The sequence below is a fragment of the Coturnix japonica genome, chromosome 38 (assembly GCF_054131305.1).
Source record: "Coturnix japonica strain WE chromosome 38, WE-NBRP24, whole genome shotgun sequence".
In the NCBI taxonomy this organism is placed as follows: Eukaryota; Metazoa; Chordata; class Aves; order Galliformes; family Phasianidae; genus Coturnix; species Coturnix japonica.
Genome location: NC_140700.1, coordinates 3025931 through 3045981, shown reverse-complemented (window position 1 = coordinate 3045981; position 20051 = coordinate 3025931). Strand labels below are relative to the sequence as shown.

The 20051-nt window shown below is 56.5% G+C and overlaps 1 protein-coding gene and 1 long non-coding RNA gene across 3 annotated transcripts; one reads left to right on the top strand and one right to left on the bottom strand.

The window, feature by feature from the left end:
- The first annotated feature begins 113 nt into the window (after positions 1 to 113).
- PIK3C2B (phosphatidylinositol-4-phosphate 3-kinase catalytic subunit type 2 beta) lies at positions 114 to 19716 on the top strand. Of its 2 annotated transcripts, none has more exons than XR_014938769.1 (33): positions 114 to 359; positions 5099 to 6079; positions 6646 to 6746; positions 6892 to 7046; positions 7162 to 7282; positions 9188 to 9299; positions 9499 to 9578; positions 9658 to 9721; positions 10214 to 10360; positions 10623 to 10656; positions 10986 to 11181; positions 12023 to 12145; positions 12816 to 12983; positions 13132 to 13243; positions 13317 to 13459; positions 14021 to 14209; positions 14374 to 14467; positions 14651 to 14745; positions 14827 to 15007; positions 15079 to 15186; positions 15268 to 15360; positions 15465 to 15594; positions 16020 to 16156; positions 16280 to 16449; positions 16585 to 16741; positions 16835 to 16944; positions 17042 to 17243; positions 17396 to 17520; positions 17591 to 17708; positions 17828 to 17909; positions 17997 to 18107; positions 18189 to 18317; positions 18871 to 19716. XR_014938769.1 is itself a non-coding variant. In XM_015884942.3 (33 exons), the coding sequence occupies exons 2-33, from the start codon at positions 5165 to 5167 to the stop codon at positions 19057 to 19059; spliced, it is 4887 nt and encodes a 1628-aa protein (XP_015740428.2). In that variant the 5' UTR covers positions 114 to 359; positions 5099 to 5164; the 3' UTR covers positions 19060 to 19716. The 2 variants fall into 2 exon arrangements, 1 of the variants encoding a protein (XP_015740428.2); XM_015884942.3 differs by having other exon boundaries at positions 17997 to 18103.
- LOC107324703 (uncharacterized) lies at positions 9876 to 12243 on the bottom strand. The gene is made up of 2 exons (XR_001559540.3): positions 12117 to 12243; positions 9876 to 10634 (listed from the first exon to the last, which is right to left on the bottom strand). It is a non-coding gene; the product is annotated as an uncharacterized LOC107324703 (long non-coding RNA).
- Positions 19717 to 20051: the final 335 nt, after the last annotated feature.

Here is a 20051-nt window from a genome sequence, read left to right as displayed (position 1 = left end):
CCCACATCCACAGTGGGTGCTCTCATCCCTCTCTACATCTCCCTGCTGCATTGCACACAAGGCAGCTTTTGGATTGGAAAGAGGGTGTGGATGGGTGTGTGTGGGGGGATTAGGGGGGTCTGGGGGGGTAGGGGTTGTGGGCCATCATCCCCTCCATCCCTCGGGCTGTACGCAGCCCGGGGGCCGCCCCCGTCCCCGCTGGTTGCAATGCTTCGGACCACCGCGAGATGATGCTACACCGCACCGCGCTGCTCCCCCTCCATTGTCCACCGCCACCGCCGCGTTCCATCCGCCCGCAGCCGCAGCCGCCGCCGCCGCGGCGCGGCCCCGCGCTGCCCGCCGGGCCCCCTCGGATGCAGGTAGGGTTGAGATGTAACGTTGGAAGCGGTGGAGTATAACCAGGTTTATGGGGAGGTGGGAGGAGGCCGGTCCCGCTGTGTTTTAGCAGCTTCCCGGCGTTGATCCGCGCTGTTCGGGGTGGTGCTTGGGCTGCTGGATGCCCCGCGGTGTGTAGGATCAACGAGGTAAAGGGAGGGTGGTGATGGGGGGGTGTAAAGGAGGTGGGGGTCCCGTCCTTAAAGTGTGAGATATAAGGGGGGAGTTGTGTGTGTGGGGTGTTGTAGAACAATGGAGCGGTGCCCATCGGGTTGCGAAGTTGCCAGGTGTGAATGGGGGTGGGAGGCAGCGCTGGGCTCCGTGTGCTCAGCCGTGATGTCAAAGTGAACCTACAACCCCCCCCCCTTTCAATCTAGGATGGGGGGCTTGAAGGCAAGGTCAGCCCTTCTCAATGTGCAACCAAACCTCCACACTGTACTGGAGGTAATTCTACTTGCTGCAGGCTGGATGCTCTCTGCTCTTGGATCCTGAACTTGCAAATACGTTCATGCGTGTATTTAACAGTAAACTCCAGAGAAATGTGAGCTATTGCCCCTAAGCAAAGGAGACGTATTGACTTAACCGCAGCTATTCTTGTGGATATGCCAAGCACGGATGCAATTGTTCGCAGGATCTGGGGTGAACTAGCAGAAAAAAAAATCGATCTTTTTTCCTCCTAAATCAGGAGAGCAAACATTGCATGGATTGAGATGGGGTGAGGGGGAATGGGATGCTCTGCTCTCAGAGCCCTCAGCCAGGTGCTGCACCACCTCATTTCAGCAGCACCATCCGAAATAAGGAGCTTGAAATAAGGAAATCTGGAGCCGAACGAGCGAGGAGCCGCCTCTCCATCCTCTCACGCTGCAGTTTAAATGCACGCTGTGCGTTGCTTGGATGCACACAGCGATGTGCGACCGCTGCCAGCACCATGGGGGTGAGGTTGCAGCCACCGCCCCATCCCGAGCCTGGCGTTTCCGTGTGCTTTGGTGCTGGGGAGGAGCAGGTTATGCCTGGCCGGAATGCAAGGTTGTGTTTTAATCCTATGAGATGTAAATGCGCGCATGGAACCGGTTTCCATCGCAGGGCTGGATCTGGTGACACCCCGATGCTGGGAGGTGGCACAACCCGAGTGCTGTGATGCTGGGGAACCCTGTGGCTGCAGGAGCTGAACATGCAGCTTATGATCCTACAATGATCCCTTTGCAGAGCTGCAGCTTCCAGCACCTCCCAGTGCAAAGCTGGGCTGGCAGTGTGTGGGCAGTGGGGGTCACTGAGCCTGGGACTGCTGTGCTTTACACCGTGGGCTGTACAGGGTGTATGTATGTATAAATATGTGTCTAACAGCCCCTGCTGGAGGGAACTGAGGAAGCTGAGATTTGCATAGGAGCAGTGAACCTGCACCGCAGGCGTCCCTTGGGGATGCTGAGCGCAGACAGAACCCAGCCCTGGGTTTGGGTGCTGAGCATTGGAGGAGGCAGGGCTGAGTAATTCAGAAACCCCAACCCTGGGTGTGACACGGGTACAGCTGGGGCTGGGGAGCAGAGGGCAGAAATGCTGGGTGCAGAAACGTCCCACCCGTGTCCCTTCCTACATCCCCATTGCTTTTACTGTCAGATGCTGGGCGAAGTTCAATGTCTCTGTGTGGGTGTGTGGCTGTCACACCTCAATGCAAGGCTGTGACATCCCATTGCTGTCACTGGGCACATGGGCTGGATCCTGGACAGAGCTCCTTCAGGTTAGGGGTTGTCCCATCCTGGACCTGACCCATCATCCCCAGGCAGGATTTCCTCCCGAGGGTGGAAATGCGTAGCAAAAAAATGCTTGTAGAGCATTTGGCATCAGATCATTTCACATCCTGCCTCCTCCAGATAGCTTACAGTGCACCAGGCTTTGCTCTGCTATTAATAGGAGGAGATGCATGGGCCTAAAGAGGAAGAAACTCCTCGTGCTGTAAGGCAACAGGTTGGGAGGCAAACAGCATTGTTTGTTTTCAGGGCGTTTGCTGGGCTTGGTGTGTGCAGGACAGTGTGCAGAGCTGCATGGGGAGCCCCATTTAGGAGCTGTGTGGGGCTGGTTCTGGATATGGGAGCATCCCAGACATCCTAGAAGCTTTGTCAGCTTGTAACACGCTGGGAACATGGCCCCGTTCAGTGGGAGCAGCAGCAGGATGGATGGAGCTACAGCCCTAGAGGTGAAGCTTGATGCTTTATCCCCCTCACTGCTGCTCCTCCCTCTGCCGGATTATAAATGGCCAGGGATTGTCTCCCCTTGATAGGCATAACCTCCATCCCTCGGCTCTCACACCCAATGAGGTGCCCCTTCAGGGCTCACTTTGCCTCCTCGTTCTCAGCTGTTTGATGCCCTCTCAAATGCTTCAGCTGTTTCAATCTGCTTCCCATGCAGCTGCCTGCAAGGGAGGAGGGAGGGATGGAAGAGCACAGGTCCCCCCCTTGCACATCCATCTCCTTCCCCTCCTCCCACCCTGATGCTTTGTATGAGGATTTGGATTGTCACTGGGGTATGGGGTAAAAGGGGGAGCATTGCAGAGAGCTCCCAGTGCTTGGGATGGGGGATGCAGGTATAGGAGGTGGGACGGAGGCAGATAGATGGAGGCAGAACTTGTGTTTGTCAGATCTGGAGGGAAGGTGGGTTTTGGGTGCTTGGATGGGGAAATATCCTGCTTTGCTGCTGCTATTTGCTGCACTGACAGAGCAAAGAGCTCCTGGCAGGAGCATGAGGGATGTGGTGTCTGCATGTGGTTCCCCACAAGGCTGCAATCTCCCCGACTGCTGCAAAATATGTAGAAAATCCAGTTAAACCACCACACACACACACAGCTCTGGGGCTGTGGGTATCCCAGGACAAGTGCTTTCCCCTCCATGGTTGCTCCACGTGCTACAAGAACTCAGCACAGCAAAGGTGGGAAGCAACCGAATGCTCTCCTGAGGCTGATGGTGAGACTAAGGCAAAGGAAAATGATCCCTATATGACGAGTAATGGTATTTTAAAGAGGGAGGGGAAAGAAAACCCAACTGCTCGTTTGCATCTCTGGAATTCAGTTCTGCCTCTATAGTCCCCTGGCTGAGTCCTCATCCGCAGCTCTCAGCCCTGTGTAGTTTCTTCCTCTAATAACTGTAGGGTGGAGGAGGTATTGAGTGGGAATGGCCCCATAGTAAACCCTAGCGTGGAGCCTGGGGCTCCTTCATGTGGGTTTGCATTGCTTGATACACTAGGATGGGTATCACTGTATCCCCACAATGTGGACACCTCGATAAAGCTGCTTGCAGTGAGGTGTGTAGCCAGCTCCATTCTGGGTTCATGCTGAGGGTTGAGTCCCTGTTGTCTTAGGGGACAAATGTGTTTGCAGCAGGCAAAGCCTGGGCTGGGCTCATTAGCAGCCATCTGGTCCATTTAAGGCTGAGTAGCTCTGGGGGCAGTTTAGATGTCCTGGGCTGCCATGCTCAGGGCAGACCCCATGTCTGTCCCTCACTGAGCCTCATGAGCCCTGGATGGAGCAAGAAAACACCCGTCAGGCTCTAAGTCACCAAGTGCTGAACATCCAGCTCCAGAGACTTTGGGCTCACTCCACTTCTGTGTTTAACATCCACTTCACCATTTATTTTGCTGGGCAGGGAAGAGGAGGTAATCCTTCCTTGAAGGGCGATTCCTGGCCAGGAGGAGCAGCCATCTCTGTGTTCTCTGCTCTGCGGTCGTTGTGGTTTTGGTATCGTGGTTAGGGCCGGAAAGGTGGTTTCAAGTCAGGCTTTTCCATCTCTCTGCATACGGCTGAGCTCTGCAAAGTCTCTGGGTTTGGAGGCTGTGCAATGCTGGGAGCCCTGGGGATGTATCAGCATCCCTGCTAATGCACAGCAGACGACTCTGAACACCTCCCTTGGGCTGGTGGGCTTCAATGGGGATGGGGGGGGGGGGGAGCTCAGATGGATCCACTGGGTTTGCTTGAGAGGGTTGGGCTGTGTTTCTTGTTCCCTGAAGCCCCTTGGGTGGGTGGGCACAGGGGGAGTAGCAATGGGAGCTGGCAGCTGTTTGGGGCTGCACGTGGGTCCCTGGGGGCTTTGGGTGGGCAGAAAGCAACGTGTGCTGGGCAAAGCCCTCAGGGCAGGTGGGGGGGGGAGGTTCTGCCTCACTGCCAATGCATGATACCAACCAAATAAGTGGGAGGCAAGGCAGGAGGGGCTGCAGACACCCCTTCCTTTCTCCTTTGCTCTTCTCTCTCTGCTCTTCCCTTCTGTTCCCAAAGTTTTTTGCTGGTGGAGGCTGTGTTTTTCCCAACACAGTGATGCTCCCATAGCTACCAGTGAGCTTGAAGCCATGCATTGAGCTTGTAGGGCCCCGTGCAGCTGTGAAGCCCGTGTGGGCAGCGGGGTTACGTGTTGAGTCAGCCCCCAACTTTCCCCACTCAGTGTCTTATTTTGTCCTTGGGGAGATCCAGCAATAGCCCCACAGCTGTGGGGCCGAGCAGCCCTTCCCCGCCTGCCTGGGGGCTGCCAAATCTTCACTTAAGCCACCACACTTCCGAGCTCCTGACACTTCCTTTCTGTGCTTACAGGGAGGAAGGGCTGTACCTCCAGCCCTCTGTGTCTATCCGTAATGAGCTCCTCTGTTCCAAACTGACCCCTGGGTGCACGCCCATGGCCTCAGCTCTCTCATTAGGTCCTTAACGAGCTCTCCAAACCCTTCACCCTTGCTTTTCCCCTCCACCCAGGTGGCCGGCGGTGCATCATGCCTTTCTCCTGAGCCCTGAGCACGGTTAGGAAGAGATCCCGGAGCGATGTCCGCCACGCGTGGCAATGGAGAGCATTGGAAGTCCCTGGAGTCGGTGGGCATCAGCCGCAAGGAGCTGGCGTTGGCCGAGGCCCTGCAGATGGAATATGATGCACTGTCACGTCTGCGGCAGGACAAGGAGGAGAGCCGGGCCAAGCAACGTGCTGAGCCAGCCCTCATCTCCTGGGATGAGCCCGAAAACACCCATGGGTGCAGTGGGATCAAAGCAACACGTGGCTTGTCTGGTTCTGACCCTGCGCTCTGCAATAATGCACTGCCCGAGGGGCTGACGCCGGGCCTCCCCATGCCCCCACCACGGCCCAATGCTGCACCCACCGGCACAGAGGGTCCAGCCTGGCTGAAGACCCCGCTGGCCGGGGACTACCTCTACATCTTTGATGGCTCTGAAGGGGACTTCCTCGGGGAGCCCCTCAATGGCACTTCACCTCTTGACAGCAATGGGGGGTCCCCTAAAAAGCTCTCCCCGCCACCGCTGCCCCCCCGGAACTCCATGCGGAGTCACCCCGAAGGCAGCAGGCGCCTGGGGAAGGGATCCCCACCATCCTCCAAAGGATCCCAGCACAGGGATGTCAACATGTTCTCAGCTCATGAGCAGCCCCGTGGCAAGCTGCTCGCCCGCCGCATCTCCGAGGAGGATCCCTATGGCCTGGCTGACTATGAGGGCATCAATGATGCCATCACCTGCCTCAACCTGAAGTCCACCTATGAGTCCCAGGTGCTGCGAGAAGCTGCCCGCGGCTGGAAGGAGGGCAGGAGCATCTTTGAGAAGGAATCGAGTGGTAAACCGGTGGCACGGAGCAAAACCATGCCCCCCCAGGTCCCCCCAAGGACCTACATCTCCAGGTTTGGCAATAGGAAGAATGTGGCACCCAACAAGAACCGCAGGATCTCTGCTGACCCGGTAAGGGGCTGTTCTCTCCCCATAGATGGCAACAAGGTGAAGGATGGTTGTGTCCCATCTCCTTGCCTTATTCCCAGCCCTGTTGTGCCCCCAGGAGCCTGGGGAGTTAATGCTGGGGGGCTGCAGTGGGCTCGTGCCCCCAAGTTCAGCTCCCCCTGGGTCTCTGCTCTGTGGTGGGTGAGTGATGCAGCTGGTGGGGGCCATGTAAGTCACTCTCAGCTTCCTCGCTGCCAGAAACCAATTATAAAAGGGCATTAAAATGGTCTTTAGTGGCTGCTGTGTTCTCTGCCTTTCTCTGCCTCTCGTTAGCTGCTGGCTGGGTTAATTGCTCTGACAGCAGGGCCATTGTTTGCTGCAGGAGAGCTGTGGAGGCTTGGGGACCCCCATGAGCGGGGGGAACTTGGCTCTGCTGCAGCCCCCAGTGTCCCATGGTTGGTCCCTTGGCATCTCAGTGTCCATACGCATGGCTGGGCAAGATGAGGCTCCCAAGCTATGCAGAAACAAGGTGGGATGAGGGAGGCACAATGCACCCAAGTGTTGCTGATGGGCTCATGCTCTACCCACAGGTCCCCCCCAGGCCACGCTCCTTAGCCAATGGCTATGAGCTCTTTGAGGTGTCGGAGGAGAGGGATGAGGAGGTGGCTGCTTTCTGCCATATGCTGGATGTGTGAGTATCATAGACTTGTATGAGCCATCCCTTGCTGCACTCCAAGCTCTTGCTTGGGGCTGTTGGGCTCTGTGAGTTGTCTCCAAATGGAGGCATTTGGAGGGGGAAATATAAAGCCACCCTTCATCCTGCCCCTTGCCTTCAGGCTACGGTCCAGCTCCAGCCCCCAGGACTATTCCCTGACTGGCTTCGTGTGGAGTGCTGTCAGCCTCAGCCCTGAGCACCTGGGACATGGCATCAGCCTGAAGGTGACAGTGCTATGTGACAGCCTGCGGGAGCCCCTCACCTTCACCTGTGACTGTAAGTGAGCTGCAAAGTGGGGACAGCCCCCCAGCAATGCCAAAGGGGGAATTGTGGGAGGCCATGGGGGCAGTGCCAGCCTGGAGATGCTCACTGCAGCTCCCTGTCCCCATAGGCTCCTCCACTGTGGATCTGCTCATCTACCAGACCCTGTGCTACACGCATGATGAGCTTCACGCTGTCGACGTCGAGGATTTTGTGCTCAAGCTCTGTGGCTTGGAGGAATTCTTGCAAAAGTGAGTGTTGGAGGGGGCTTGTGGGCTCATAGGGATGGATGGCCAGGATCAATCCCTGCCTCCTGAGCTGCTGCAATGCTCTTGCCAAAATCAACATGCTGGGAGCATCCTTCCCCAGGCAGGATACAAGTCAGATGTGCCTCACGCGCCTGCAGACTGGGGAAGGGCCTGAAGCCCGAGGAGCTGCCAAAAAAGCTTTTTGGGAGAGCATTAATAACAGCCATGTCACTCTCTTGTTGCTCCCCCCCCCCCCCCCCAGCACTGCTTTTGCTGCAGGAAAACTGCAGTTCTGGGTCTGATGGCTGGGGAAAGCTCCATCCAGAGCGAGTGCAGCCGTGCACTCATGGGCACACTCAGTGCTTCCCAGGACTGCCTGCAGCAAATCAGCTCCAGCTCTTCTTGGAGAGCAGCCCCACAGCCTGGCTCTGCTGCTTCAAATCATGGGAGCTTTGCCATGGCGTCCAGGAGCTGCACTTTTAGGCCCTAAGGGGGCAGCTGGGAATTGCTCAGCAAAGGATAGCTTGCACAGCACTGGCACAGAGTTATGTATGTAATGTGCTTTTGTGCATTGGTGTGCATACACATATGTGTATGTATGCATGTATGTGCGTGGATGCAGCAGGGTTGCTTGCACACAGCAGTTGCATTGCCCCTCAGTACCCACAGTGCTGGAAATGCTGGTTGTCAGCAAGATGTTCTCTGTTTTCTCTAATGAGGCTTAACTAGAAGCAGCCCTAGCTGGAAAACAAATGGGATTTGCACCAATCAAAAGGATGGTGCTTTGCCATCTTTTTTATAGCATGCACTTTAAAGAGGAAGGGAAGGATTTGAGGATGGATGCTGCTCAGGCAGACAGGTGGGGCTGTGGGTCCATCCTGGGCTCTGCTGGAGGATTCCTGGGTGATTTAAAGCAAATTGACTCATTTCTACTTAACTTCTCCATTTGGAAAGTGGTCGCAGCTGCGTTGTCCTCCCTGGTATCCCAGCTGGAGGCATCCTGAGCTGTACAGCCCATCCCCAGAGGGCAGCTCCTGTATCTCCCACAGCCCTCAAAGGAGCTTTGAGAAAGCCCTGGGAAATAAAGCCCTTTTGTTGTCGGCCTTTTCTTTCCACATCTTCCCCCAGCAGAGGAGATGCTGGAAGTGCCAAAACCCTCCACACAGAGCCAGTTGGGCACTCAAGCTCTCCAAACCAGCCCGAGCTGCTGGTGCTTTCTGCCAACTTCCATTTGCAAGGTGCAGGAGAAAGGCAGGGCCAGGCTGAGCATCCCAGGGCGGGGTGCTCAGGATGCTGGCCCTATGCGATAAGGGCACATTGCTGCCTCAGCCAGGCTTCCTGCAGTGCCTCCTCCCCATCCTCCTGCAGCAGGGCAGGGCCCAGTGCTGATGACCACACAGTGACTTGGTCTCTGCGTCCCCATCCCTTGCAGCCCTACCACCCCCCACCCTGTATCCTGCCATTGCAACTCCATCCTGCCATTGAGCCTGCAGATGTGCTGCCCGCCCTACGGCACTGTGCCCAGTGGTGACAGCAAGGGCTGAATTGGTTCATTCTACTCTGAAGCTGGCAAAGAAAGCAGGGCTGTACAGCAAGCTCCTAATGTGGGCCTTTCCCATTCTGCAGTAGCCCATGGTGCCAGGCTTTTAACCAGCCTCCTCTATGCCTGCTCCCAGCAGGGCTGGCCGCAGCTTTATGGAGGGTACAGAGGAAGGAGGAAAAACAATAGTATATTCTTTAGGGTTTTCCTAGCACAGCAACCCAGTGAAATGCTTTGCAGGCAAAGGAAGCACAGCCAGACCTTGACCATGCTCAGCCACAGGGTGTTAGCATAGGGTTGGAGTTAGAGGATTCTCCTAGTGGGTGGAGAGGGGCTGTGCAATGAGGCTGTTGTTTGTGTCCCCACAGCAAACACGCATTGGGGAGCCATGAGTACATCCAGCACTGCAGGAAGTTTGATATCGACATCCGCCTGCAGCTGATGAGGAGGAAAGCAGTGCGCAGTGACCTGGCCCGGACGGTGGGTGCAAGCACAGGGATCCTGCCTTGATCCTGCACTCCTGCTGCCCCCAGGGATGCTTTGCTGGGTTAGGGGTTGGCTAATGCAAAGTGCAAGTTCCACTGTTAGAGCTCCCAGCCCCTGAAAGAGGGGGTTCCATCATGGGAAGAGGGGCAGGAGGGATGGCACAGCACATGGCACAGCTTCTCTCCTCCTCCAGGCCAGCGATGACCAAAGCCCCTCCACCCTGAACCACTATATCCACCTACAGGAGAGGCCTATCAAGCAGACCATCAGCAGGTAGGGGTGGCACAGGGCGAGCACAGCCCCATGTTGTCCACATCCTGCACAGGGCTGAGCTCTGCTCTCTGTCCCCTAGGCAAGCCCTGAGTCTCCTCTTTGACACCTTTCACAATGAGGTGGATACATTCCTGGCAGCTGAGGTGAGTCCTTTTGGGGGTGCAGCCTCTTCTCCTCGTGTATCCATCCCTCTGAGTATTGCTCAGTGCTCCTGCACAGATCCACCCCATCCCACCCACAATCCCTGTGTCCGGGGGGCTGCCACACACCCAAGAGGACAGCACAGCCACAAAAGAGTGGGTTCCCATTTTCCTCTGGATCCCAGCAGCATTTACTGTGGACTTTTTTGCCTTATGATGGGGCTCTAAGGGTGCTTTGGAGAAGGGCAAAGGCTGAGAAACAAGGGGAAACTGAAGCACAGTCTGATGCACTCACTGTATATGGTGTGTAGCAAGCTGGGGAGCTGCTATGAAGACTGAGGGCAGCATTTATTCCTCTTCTTGGTATTTACCTATGCACAGGAGGGTGCAGATGTTGCTCCCTGCCCCGTGCCCTGTTGCTGCAGCCTCCCCAAAGGTCCTGGGCTCCGCTTTGCCTTGTCTCTGAGCCCTGCTCAGCCTCCCTCTGCCCCACAGGGAGACTTCCCACTGAAGGCAGAGCGGGTGATCCAGTCAGTCATGGCCATCTGCAATGCCCTGGCTGCCGTTGAGTCACAGGAAATAACAACAGCCCTCAACCAGATGCCCCCTTGCCCATCCCGCATGCAGCCCAAAATCCAGAAGGTAAGAGTTGAGAAGACCAAAGGGGTGGGTGCAGAGAGAAAGCCCAATTGCAGGCTGATCCCATTCACTCCTTTCCTTTACACCACGTGGAAAATTCCTCAATAGCTGGGAGCAGGCAGCAGCTGAAGGGCCAGGACCTTGGTGCTCACCCCGGCTGCTTACGTAAAGCTGTTGGCTTGGAGAGCCTCTCCCGGCCGCAGCGACGCTCAGGGCTCATGCTGATATTGCTCTTGTGGTTTCTTTTCTTTATTTTCCTCTGCAGGATCCAAATGTTCTGGCCAAGAGGGAAAATCGAGGTATTTCAAATTCTTCTCCTCCTCCTCCCCTTCTGGATTGAACTTCTTGGTGCTTTTAATCTTCAAACCCCTCCTCCTCCTCAATTATTAAGGCCGAAAATGGGTTTGAAACCCTTCTTAAAGAAAAGAGGCCATGCCTATTGTTCCTCCCCATCAGCTCAGCTAAGTGGAAGCCTGCAATTCCTGCACTTCCACCTCATGCCCCAGAGCACAGCCCTGCTCAGGGTCCCCCCCCCAGCATCCCAGCCCCATTTTAAGGCCCTATAAGACACAGCAAGGCAGCAGGTCTCAGACAGCTCTGTGTCACCCCTCTCCTTTTTCCCCTGCAGAGAGGATCGTGGAGAGCCTGACGGCTGCCATCCTGGACCTGGTAGGGCTTTACTGCAGCACCTTCAATGCTGACTTCCAGACAGCAGTGCAATGGAGCCGGGAGCATGGCGTGGTGCAGGAGGCTCGTCTGCTTTCCTGCCCACTCTCCTTCACCGTTTACGCCACTCACCGCATCCCCATCACTTGGGCTGCCAGGTAGGGTGGCCATGTGGACATTGCTCAGCCTCTACCTGCATAATCTGGGGCTCAGACCTGTTAGTTCCATCTCTAGGCTGCTCAATATTCAGCATAAAAGCTAAACCACCCCAGGGCGCCCCATGTTCGGCGTGCATTGAGCGGTGCTTGCATGGTGCAGGCGGATGGCACAGGCTCTGTGCTGCTCTCCTTCTCCAACCCCACAGATCCCCAAGGCTGCAGCATCACTCCTGGGCTCACAGCCTCCCTGGCGATGTGACAGATGGCCCCAATGCCCGTGCCCGCTCTCAGCCCCATGCAGGGGAGACGGTGGCAGCCCAGGAGCCCACCATGGGGAGGGTGTATGAGGCAGCAGCATCGGCTGCAGCCGCCCCGCCGGGGACCCCTCGCCTTTGTCCTGTCTTTAATGTATTCCCTCTGGTGACTGGCTCTGAACAAAGCCCGTAGCCTGGGAAATGCCGACATCCCCTGACCTCCAGCACCCCGCAGCCCTCCCCGGATTGTCGCTCGGCACCTGCCACATGGCAGGACCCCCCCCCCCCCCAACAGCCCCCCTTGTGATGGTATGCGCGATGCCATATGGTGATGGGGATGGGAAGGACAGGGGCTGCTAGCTCCGTATCCACCCCCCCCTTGTGCAAAGCTGGGGAGGGCGAGCCACTTATGAAGGGGCTTCATTAGAGTGTGGCCAGCCATGGGAACATACCCAACATATCCTTTTTGCACCCCCCTTCCTCCCAGCCCCACTGCTATGAGGTTTCCCCTTTGGTTAAGTGAACCCCAAGCACCCTCAGAGCTGTGGCTGCTCCCCCCGCTCACATTTCTTTTGCTCCCCTTGCAGCTATGAAGATTTCTACCTCTCTTGCTCCATCACGCACGGTGGTAAGGAGCTGTGCAGCCCCCTGCACACCAGAAAAGCCCACGTCTACAAGTACCTTTTCCACCTCATCATATGGGACCAGCAGTAAGGCAGCACCCTGGATGTGGGGTGGGCATGGGTACCCGGTGCCGTCCCCATCCGTACTACCTCCTCCAGCAGCTCCTCTCTGTGCCTCTCCCTAGTTTTAGGGTTATGGAAGCTCTTATGTCAGCCCCAGGAATAGCACCTGCCCCTGGCGCCAGTCCTCCACCTCCTGTTTGCACCCGGGAAAGGGGATCTGCTCCCAAAATAGCCCTGGGATAAGGATAAGGATAGGGATAGGGAGGGAGGCTGTGCTGAGCCCTCGCCATGCCTGGCATTTGCAAAGAGGTGGGGATGGGAACGGGATAATTTTAGAAGGCGCCTGTGCCCCTGAAGGACGTGTGTCCAGTGGCACCAATCCCCTCTGCCTGTCCCACCCATCCCATGCCCACCCTGTGGGCAGGATGCCCTGAGCTCCTTGAGGACCCCCACACTGACAGGGAGAAGCTGGGACGAGGTCAGTGTGCAGTGTCCCCCATATCACCTACCTTGGATATAGCAAAGGCATGGGAACAGCCGGCCCTGTCCAACGTGGGGGGGTATGCCCATGACGTATGTGTGCACGTGGCACCCCCAGTGCCAGCAGCAAAGGCATTTGCTGAGCTCTGTTGGCATTCCGAGGTAAGGGGCCAGGGCTGATCCGTGCCGTGGGGCTCTGACTGCTCTCTTGCAGGATCTGCTTCCCCGTCCAGGTGAACCGACTGCCGCGGGAGACGCTGCTCAGCGTCACGCTCTTCGCCGTGCCCGTCCCTCCCCCGGGGAGCTCCTCTGACACCAACAAGCAACGGCGGGTCCCTGAGGCCCTGGGCTGGGTCACCACTCCGCTCTTCAACTTCAGGCAGTGCGTAGGGTGTCCAACCACCACGGGCACCCCAGGGTGGGCTCTGAGGGTCCCCCAGGGCTCAGTGTGGGGATGCAGCATCGCTGCAGCGGTGTCACCCCAACCCCAGGGGAGCAGCCCCCCAAATAGATTCCCCTTTCTCCTCCAGGGTCCTGACCTGCGGGAGAAAGCTTTTGGGCTTGTGGCCGGCGACCCAGGACAACTCCAGAGCCAGATCGAGTGCCCCCAACTTCAACCAGCCTGACAGCGTCATCCTGCAGGTGGGTGTCAGCAGTGGGGGCACCGGAGGGGTGTTAAACCCCAGCTCACTCACTCACCCATCCTTTGTCCCAGATTGATTTCCCCACCTCTGCCTTCGACGTGAAGTTTGTGAGCCCGCTGGCGGCCGAGGTGAGCCCCAAGTACGAATTTGGCAGCCTGGGTGAGGAGGATCAGCGCAGGCTGCGGGAGGCGATGCAGAAGAAATCGCTTTATTGGTGAGCAATGGGGGGGGATCAGCACCATCCTTCCTTGAGGGGTCTCAGCTGAGCTCTGCCCAGCGTTGGCTTGCATGCACAGGGGGCATCTGGGGGCCTGATCCTTCCTCCAGCAGCTGGTCTGGGGAGGCAGCTGGGGCTGGAGGATGAGTCTGGGGTTTGGTGGAGCTGCAATGCTCAGTGCTGCTGAGCCGGCCGGCGTCTGCTGCTGCTATAAACAGGGAGGATTGGGTGTCAGCAGCCGTGCCTGGATCCACAGAGCACGACAGCAGTGGTGGATGTGTCCCCACTGACAGACACTCCTCCAGTACCCACTGACGGTGCTAATTCTGCCTGCCAAGCATCTTGGTGCAAGGCCAGCTGCTGTGAGGTCCCTGCAGCAGCTTGGTCACCCACATGATGGGTGCCCCAGGGACCAGGGGAGCACCCAGCATCATGCAACATGGCATAGCCCCATCCACCATCTCTCTTAAGGCTGTGGAGGGTTTTATCCATGCATGGTGGGGTTGGAGCTGTGTGCTGTGCCCAGGCTTTGCCATCCCTCATTGCTTGCTGCTGCAGGTTGACAGATGCAGACCGCAAACGGCTGTGGGAGAAGCGCTATTACTGCCACGCAGCACCCGGCTCACTGCCCATGCTGCTGGCCAGTGCACCCAGCTGGGAGTGGGCCTGTCTGCCTGACATCTATGCCCTGCTGAGCCAGTGGACCTACATGAGCCACCAGGATGCCCTGGGGCTCCTTCATGCCACGTAAGTCTCTGTTGCATGGACACGGGGCAATGTGTGCTGCAGGTTGTGGGCTTTGGTGCCCGCTTGGTGGAGCATCCAACCCCATTGGTGTCATGTCCTTGGTGGGGGGGGTGTGTGGCCATCTCATGGGGTTATGATGTCCTTGTGACAACTACCCTATGTAGGTTCCCAGACCAGGAGGTGAGGAGGACAGCCGTGCAGTGGATCGACTCCATCTCTGACACGGAGCTGCTGGACTACCTACCCCAGCTGGTCCAGGTGTGTGCTGGGATGAGGGTGCTGTATGGGATATGTACCAGGATTGTGGATGTGTGCTGGGTTGGTGATGTGTAATGCCAGGGTAGATATGCAGCATTGGGTGCATACTTGGACCAGAACACAGCTTGGGGCATGTGCTGGTTCTGCTGCACCCCAGAACTATCCTCTCTTCCCCTAATCCAGGCCTTGAAGTATGAGTGCTACCTGGACAGCCCACTGGTGCGCTTCCTTATGAAGCGAGCAATCTGTGACCTGAAAATCACCCACTATTTCTTCTGGTGAGTCTGAGGGGACCAAGAGAGGGCTGGAAGGGGGGTTCCAGGATGTGCCTGACCCCACAATGCTTGTGCTGTGGACAGGCTGCTGAAGGATGGCCTGAAAGACTCCCAGTTCAGCATCCGCTACCAGTACCTGTTGGCAGCTCTGCTGTGCTGCTGTGGGAAGGGGCTGAGAGAGGAGTTTGACCGGCAGTGCCTGCTGGTCAACACATTGGCCAGGCTGGCCCAACAAGTTCGGGATGCTGCACCATCAGCACGCCAGGTGGGTGTTGGGGTCTGTGGGATCTTACAGGGTCCAACCAGGTCTCAGCCTCTCAATAACCCTCCCCATAGGGCATCCTGCGTGAGGGGCTGGAGGAAGTGAAGCAGTTCTTCAAGGCTAATGGGTCGTGTCGGCTGCCACTCAGCCCCAGTCTGCTGGTGAAGGGGATTGTGCCCCGGGTGAGTGCTGGGCTTGGGGTATCATCACCTGCCTGGAGCCACCTATCCCTAATGAGCTGCCTTTTCTTTTCCCTGTGACAGGATTGCTCCTATTTCAACTCCAACGCCGTCCCACTGAAGCTCTCCTTCCAGAACGTTGATCCCCTTGGAGAAAATATCCGGGTCATCTTCAAGGTGATTTCATCCTCCCTGCACTGCCCAAACCACAGCATCTCCATTCCCAGAGGGATGCTCTTCCCTTGGCACCCTCAGTCTGATGGCTCCCTATGGGCTTGCAGTGTGGCGATGATCTGCGGCAGGACATGCTGACATTGCAGATGATCCGGATCATGAACAAAATCTGGGTGCAGGAGGGGCTGGACATGCGCATGGTCATCTTCCGCTGCTTCTCCACGGGCCGTGGACGAGGTAACCCAACATCAGGGCATCAGTCATCATGTTGTGATGCTTTCAGATTGGCAATGGCATCAGTCACCATGTTGTGATGCTCTCAGATTGGCAATGGAATCAGTCACCATGTTGTGATGCTCTCAGATTGGCAATGGCATCAGTCACCATGTTGTGATGCTCTCAGATTGGCAATGGCATCAGTCACCATGTTGCAATGCTCTCAGATTGGCAATGGCATCAGTCACCATGTTGTGATGCTTTCAGATTGGCAATGGCATGGGAAGCCATGGGGCTTTGTAGACAGAAGCCACCATGGGTTGCTGTGAGCCAGGAACGTGACTTTGTAGACAGTCACCTCAGGGTTGGTGACAAAAGGGTGCTGGGCTCTTGGTGCTCCCCGGGTGTGGGAAGGACAGGTCTTACCTTGCTGTCTTGGCTGCCAGGCATGGTGGAGATGATCCCCAACGCCGAGACCCTACGTAAAATCCAGGTGGAGCACGGTGTGACGGGCTCCTTTAAGGACAGGCCGCTGGCTGACTGGCTGCAGAAACACAACCCCGAGGAGGATGAATATGAGAAGGTGAGGAGCAGCCTGGCAGGGTCCCTGCTTTGCATGTCCACCTCTCCAAGGATGATATGCATCTCATGGGGGAGCAGCAAAGATGAGCTGCCCCTCATTTCCCTATGTCTCCATCCTTTCCAGGCTGTGGAGAACTTCATCTACTCCTGTGCTGGCTGCTGTGTGGCCACCTATGTGCTGGGGATCTGCGACCGGCACAATGACAACATCATGCTCAAGACCACTGGCCACATGTTTCACATTGACTTTGGCAGGTTCCTGGGCCACGCTCAGATGTTTGGTAACATCAAGAGGTGAGGAATGCCTCTGATCTCACCTTCCTTCTCACTGCAATTATCCACAACTCCTTAACATTGGGGCTCCTCCTGATTTTATGGGTGAAGTTCCTCTCCTCGTGCCTCTGTGCTCACTCTGTACCCCCAATGCAGGGACCGGGCTCCATTTGTCTTCACCTCAGACATGGCATATGTTATCAATGGTGGAGACAAGCCCTCTAGCCGCTTCCATGACTTCGTTGACCTGTGCTGCCAGGCTTACAATCTGATCCGCAAGCACACCCATCTCTTCCTCAACCTGCTGGGGCTGGTGAGAACCTGGAGCCACTCAGAAGGGCCATGGGGTGTCTGGGGGATGCATCCTCATCTCACCACCTACCCTCACCCTCACTTCCCTGCCCAGATGCTGTCCTGTGGCATCCCTGAACTATCCGACCTGGAGGACCTCAAATATGTCTACGATGCACTAAGGCCGCAGGACACTGATGCTGATGCCACCACCTACTTCACCAGGTATAGGATGTGGGTTGGTGACCCCCCAGGAGAAAGGCATGGCCACCAGCTGCTTCTTGGCCAAGTGCCTCCATGCTAACACGTGGCCTTGTTGCAGGTTGATTGAGTCCAGCCTGGGCAGTGTGGCCACCAAGCTCAACTTCTTCATTCACAACCTGGCACAGATGAAGTTCACAGGCTCTGATGCCCGTCCAACCCTCTCCTTTGCCCCTCGCACACACACCATCAAGACATCTGGCCGGATCTGTGATGTCTTCCTCTGCCGCCATGAGAGGGTCTTCAACCCCAGCAAGGGCTACGTGAGTGGGGGTGGCTGGGGACAGCCCAAGGAGTTGGGCATAAGAACAACCCTCTCTGTCCTGGAGTGTTCTTTGCCCCTGAATCCCTGACATGTCTGGGTATGGGGCATCCTGTTGCCTCCATCCCACATCACAGCCCCATATCCCCACAGACCTACGTGGTGAAGGTGAAACGGGAGAGCCCAAGTGAGGTGACCTTTGTGCAACGCACCTTTGAGGAGTTCCAGGAGCTGCACAACAAGCTGCGCCTGCTCTTCCCCTCCTCACTGCTACCCAGGTACTCCCAGACCTGGCAATGGGGCTTCCAATGCTCTGCAGGGTCACTGAATGCCTGTGCCCTTTGCCAGCTTCCCCAGCAGGTTCATTATTGGCCGGTCACGAGGAGAGGCAGTGGCTGAGAGGAGGAAAGAAGAACTCAATGGCTACATCTGGCACCTCATCCATGCTGCCCCCGAGGTGGCTGAGGTACAGGGCTGGGGGACCCCGGGAGGGTGGGCTGGGGGTGTTGGTGAAGATAACTTGAGTAGAAACAGGGCAGATGTGGTATGTAAAGCACTGGTAACAACCCCTTCCTTGCCCTACAGTGTGACCTCATCTACACCTTTTTTCACCCGCTGCCCAGGGATGAGAAGGCAGCCGGCACCAACCCAGCCCCAAAGCCGGCAGGTAGGTGGGCTGGAGTGAGCCCCATATCCCCTCCATGGCCCTTCCGTGTCCCTCCTGCTCCCCTCTTCTGTCCCTCCTCCTCTCCAGACACCACATGGGCTCGTCCCCTGGGGAAGGTCGGCGGGGAGGTGAAGCTCTCCATCTCCTACAAGAACAACAAGCTCTTCATCATGGTGATGCACATCCGGGGGCTGGTAGGTGCGCAGTGTCCTGGTGGTAATGGGACAGGATCTGGCCCCACTGCCAGGCTGACAGTGTGCCCCATGCTGTATCCTACAGCAGCCCCTCCAGGATGGCAATGACCCTGACCCCTATGTCAAGACCTACCTGCTGCCTGACCCTCAGAAAACCACTAAGAGGAAAACCAAAGTGGCCCGGAAAACCTGCAACCCTACCTATAATGAAATGGTATGGGGATGGCAATGGGAGTGATGATGTTTGGGGATGGTGATGGAGTGGGAGTGGTGATGGGGATGGAGATGAGGATGGAGATGATGATGTTTGGGGATGGTGATGGAGGTGGGAATGGTGATGGGGATGGAGATGATGATGTTTGGGGATGGTGATGGAGGTGGGAGTGGTGATGGGGATGGAGATGAGGATGGAGATGATGATGTTTGGGGATGGTGATGGAGGTGGGAATGGTGATGGGGATGGAGATGATGATGTTTGGGGATGGTGATGGAGGTGGGAGTGGTGATGGGGATGGAGATGAGGATGGAGATGATGATGTTTGGGGATGGTGATGGAGGTGGGAGTGGTGATGGGGATGGAGATGAGGATGGAGATGATGATGTTTGGGGATGGTGATGGAGGTGGGAATGGTGGTGGGGATGGAGATGATGATGTTTGGGGATGGTGATGGAGGTGGGAGTGGTGATGGGGATGGAGATGAGGATGGAGATGATGGGGGGACAATTGGAGCTTGTGATTGAGGTTCTGCCCCTCTCTGTTCCCATAGCTGGTCTATGATGGGGTGCCTCGGGGTGACCTGCAGCAACGGGAGCTGCGGCTGAGCGTGCTGAGCGAGGAAGGCTTTTGGGAGAACATCCTCCTTGGGGAGGTCGGCATCCGCCTGCGGGACCTCGACCTGGCACAGGAGAAGATGGGATGGTTTGCCCTTGGATCCCGTGGCCACGGCACACTCTGAGCTCCAGGAATGGGCACCAAGAGGTGCCCAAAGGGACCGGGAGCTGCCGTTAGACATCTTCTTTTTTAAGTTTACCTTGTGTCAAGGGAGCAATGCTGAGGGTTGGGGTGGGTGAGGGGGAATGTCAGGGAGCTTCGGGGTGGGGGGGGTTATTTCTTCCTTTGGGATATCTGTATTTTAATGTTTTTTAATGACAACGTGTAGCGCCGGGGTGATGGCATCACCAAGGTTGGTTTTGGGACATCCATTCCCTTACTTTGATGCCATCGGGGCCGTTCCCAGCACAGGGAATTTGCTCCCAAAGGAGAGCAGCGTGGTGGGAGCCCACCCTGAAATAGGGGACCCCCACCAACACCCCTTGGGGAGCACGGCCATCTTCCTTTTCCCCCTCCTTACCTGGTCCCTTGCGCTGGGATACAGGCTTGGTGCCTGTGGTGCTTTGTTTACAGCGAGAGCTCCGTAAACGGACGAAATGTTTCTCAGGATCGAGAATAATGAACTTTAAACTTTATATTAAAAGTTTTAAAGACTGTATTGAGAGGGAGAGGGCCTGAAGGGGGGGAGGGAGGTGGCATGGGGCACCCCCTCAACCCCCTTAATCTATGGGACCCTCCTGGTTGTAGCACGGCTGAGTGAAAATAAAGAGATCAAGTGCAAGGGGGCAGCGTGGGACCTCGTGTGACCCTGCAGTGGAGGGATGGGACAGGAATATGGATTCAAATGGGAGCACAGGACTCAGGGTGGAGCATTGGGTAGGTCTATGTAATAGCACAAGGGGGAATGGCTTTAAATTAAATAGGGGACGTGCAGTTGAGGTGTGCATGGTTGAGTGGCTGGCAATTCTGCTCGCGATAGGAGGTTGGAACGAGGTGATGTTTGAGGTCCATTCCGTGCTGTGACACAATATTGACACAATATTAACCATATTGACACAATATTGTCCATATTGACCCAATATTGACCATATTGACACAATATTGACACAATATTGA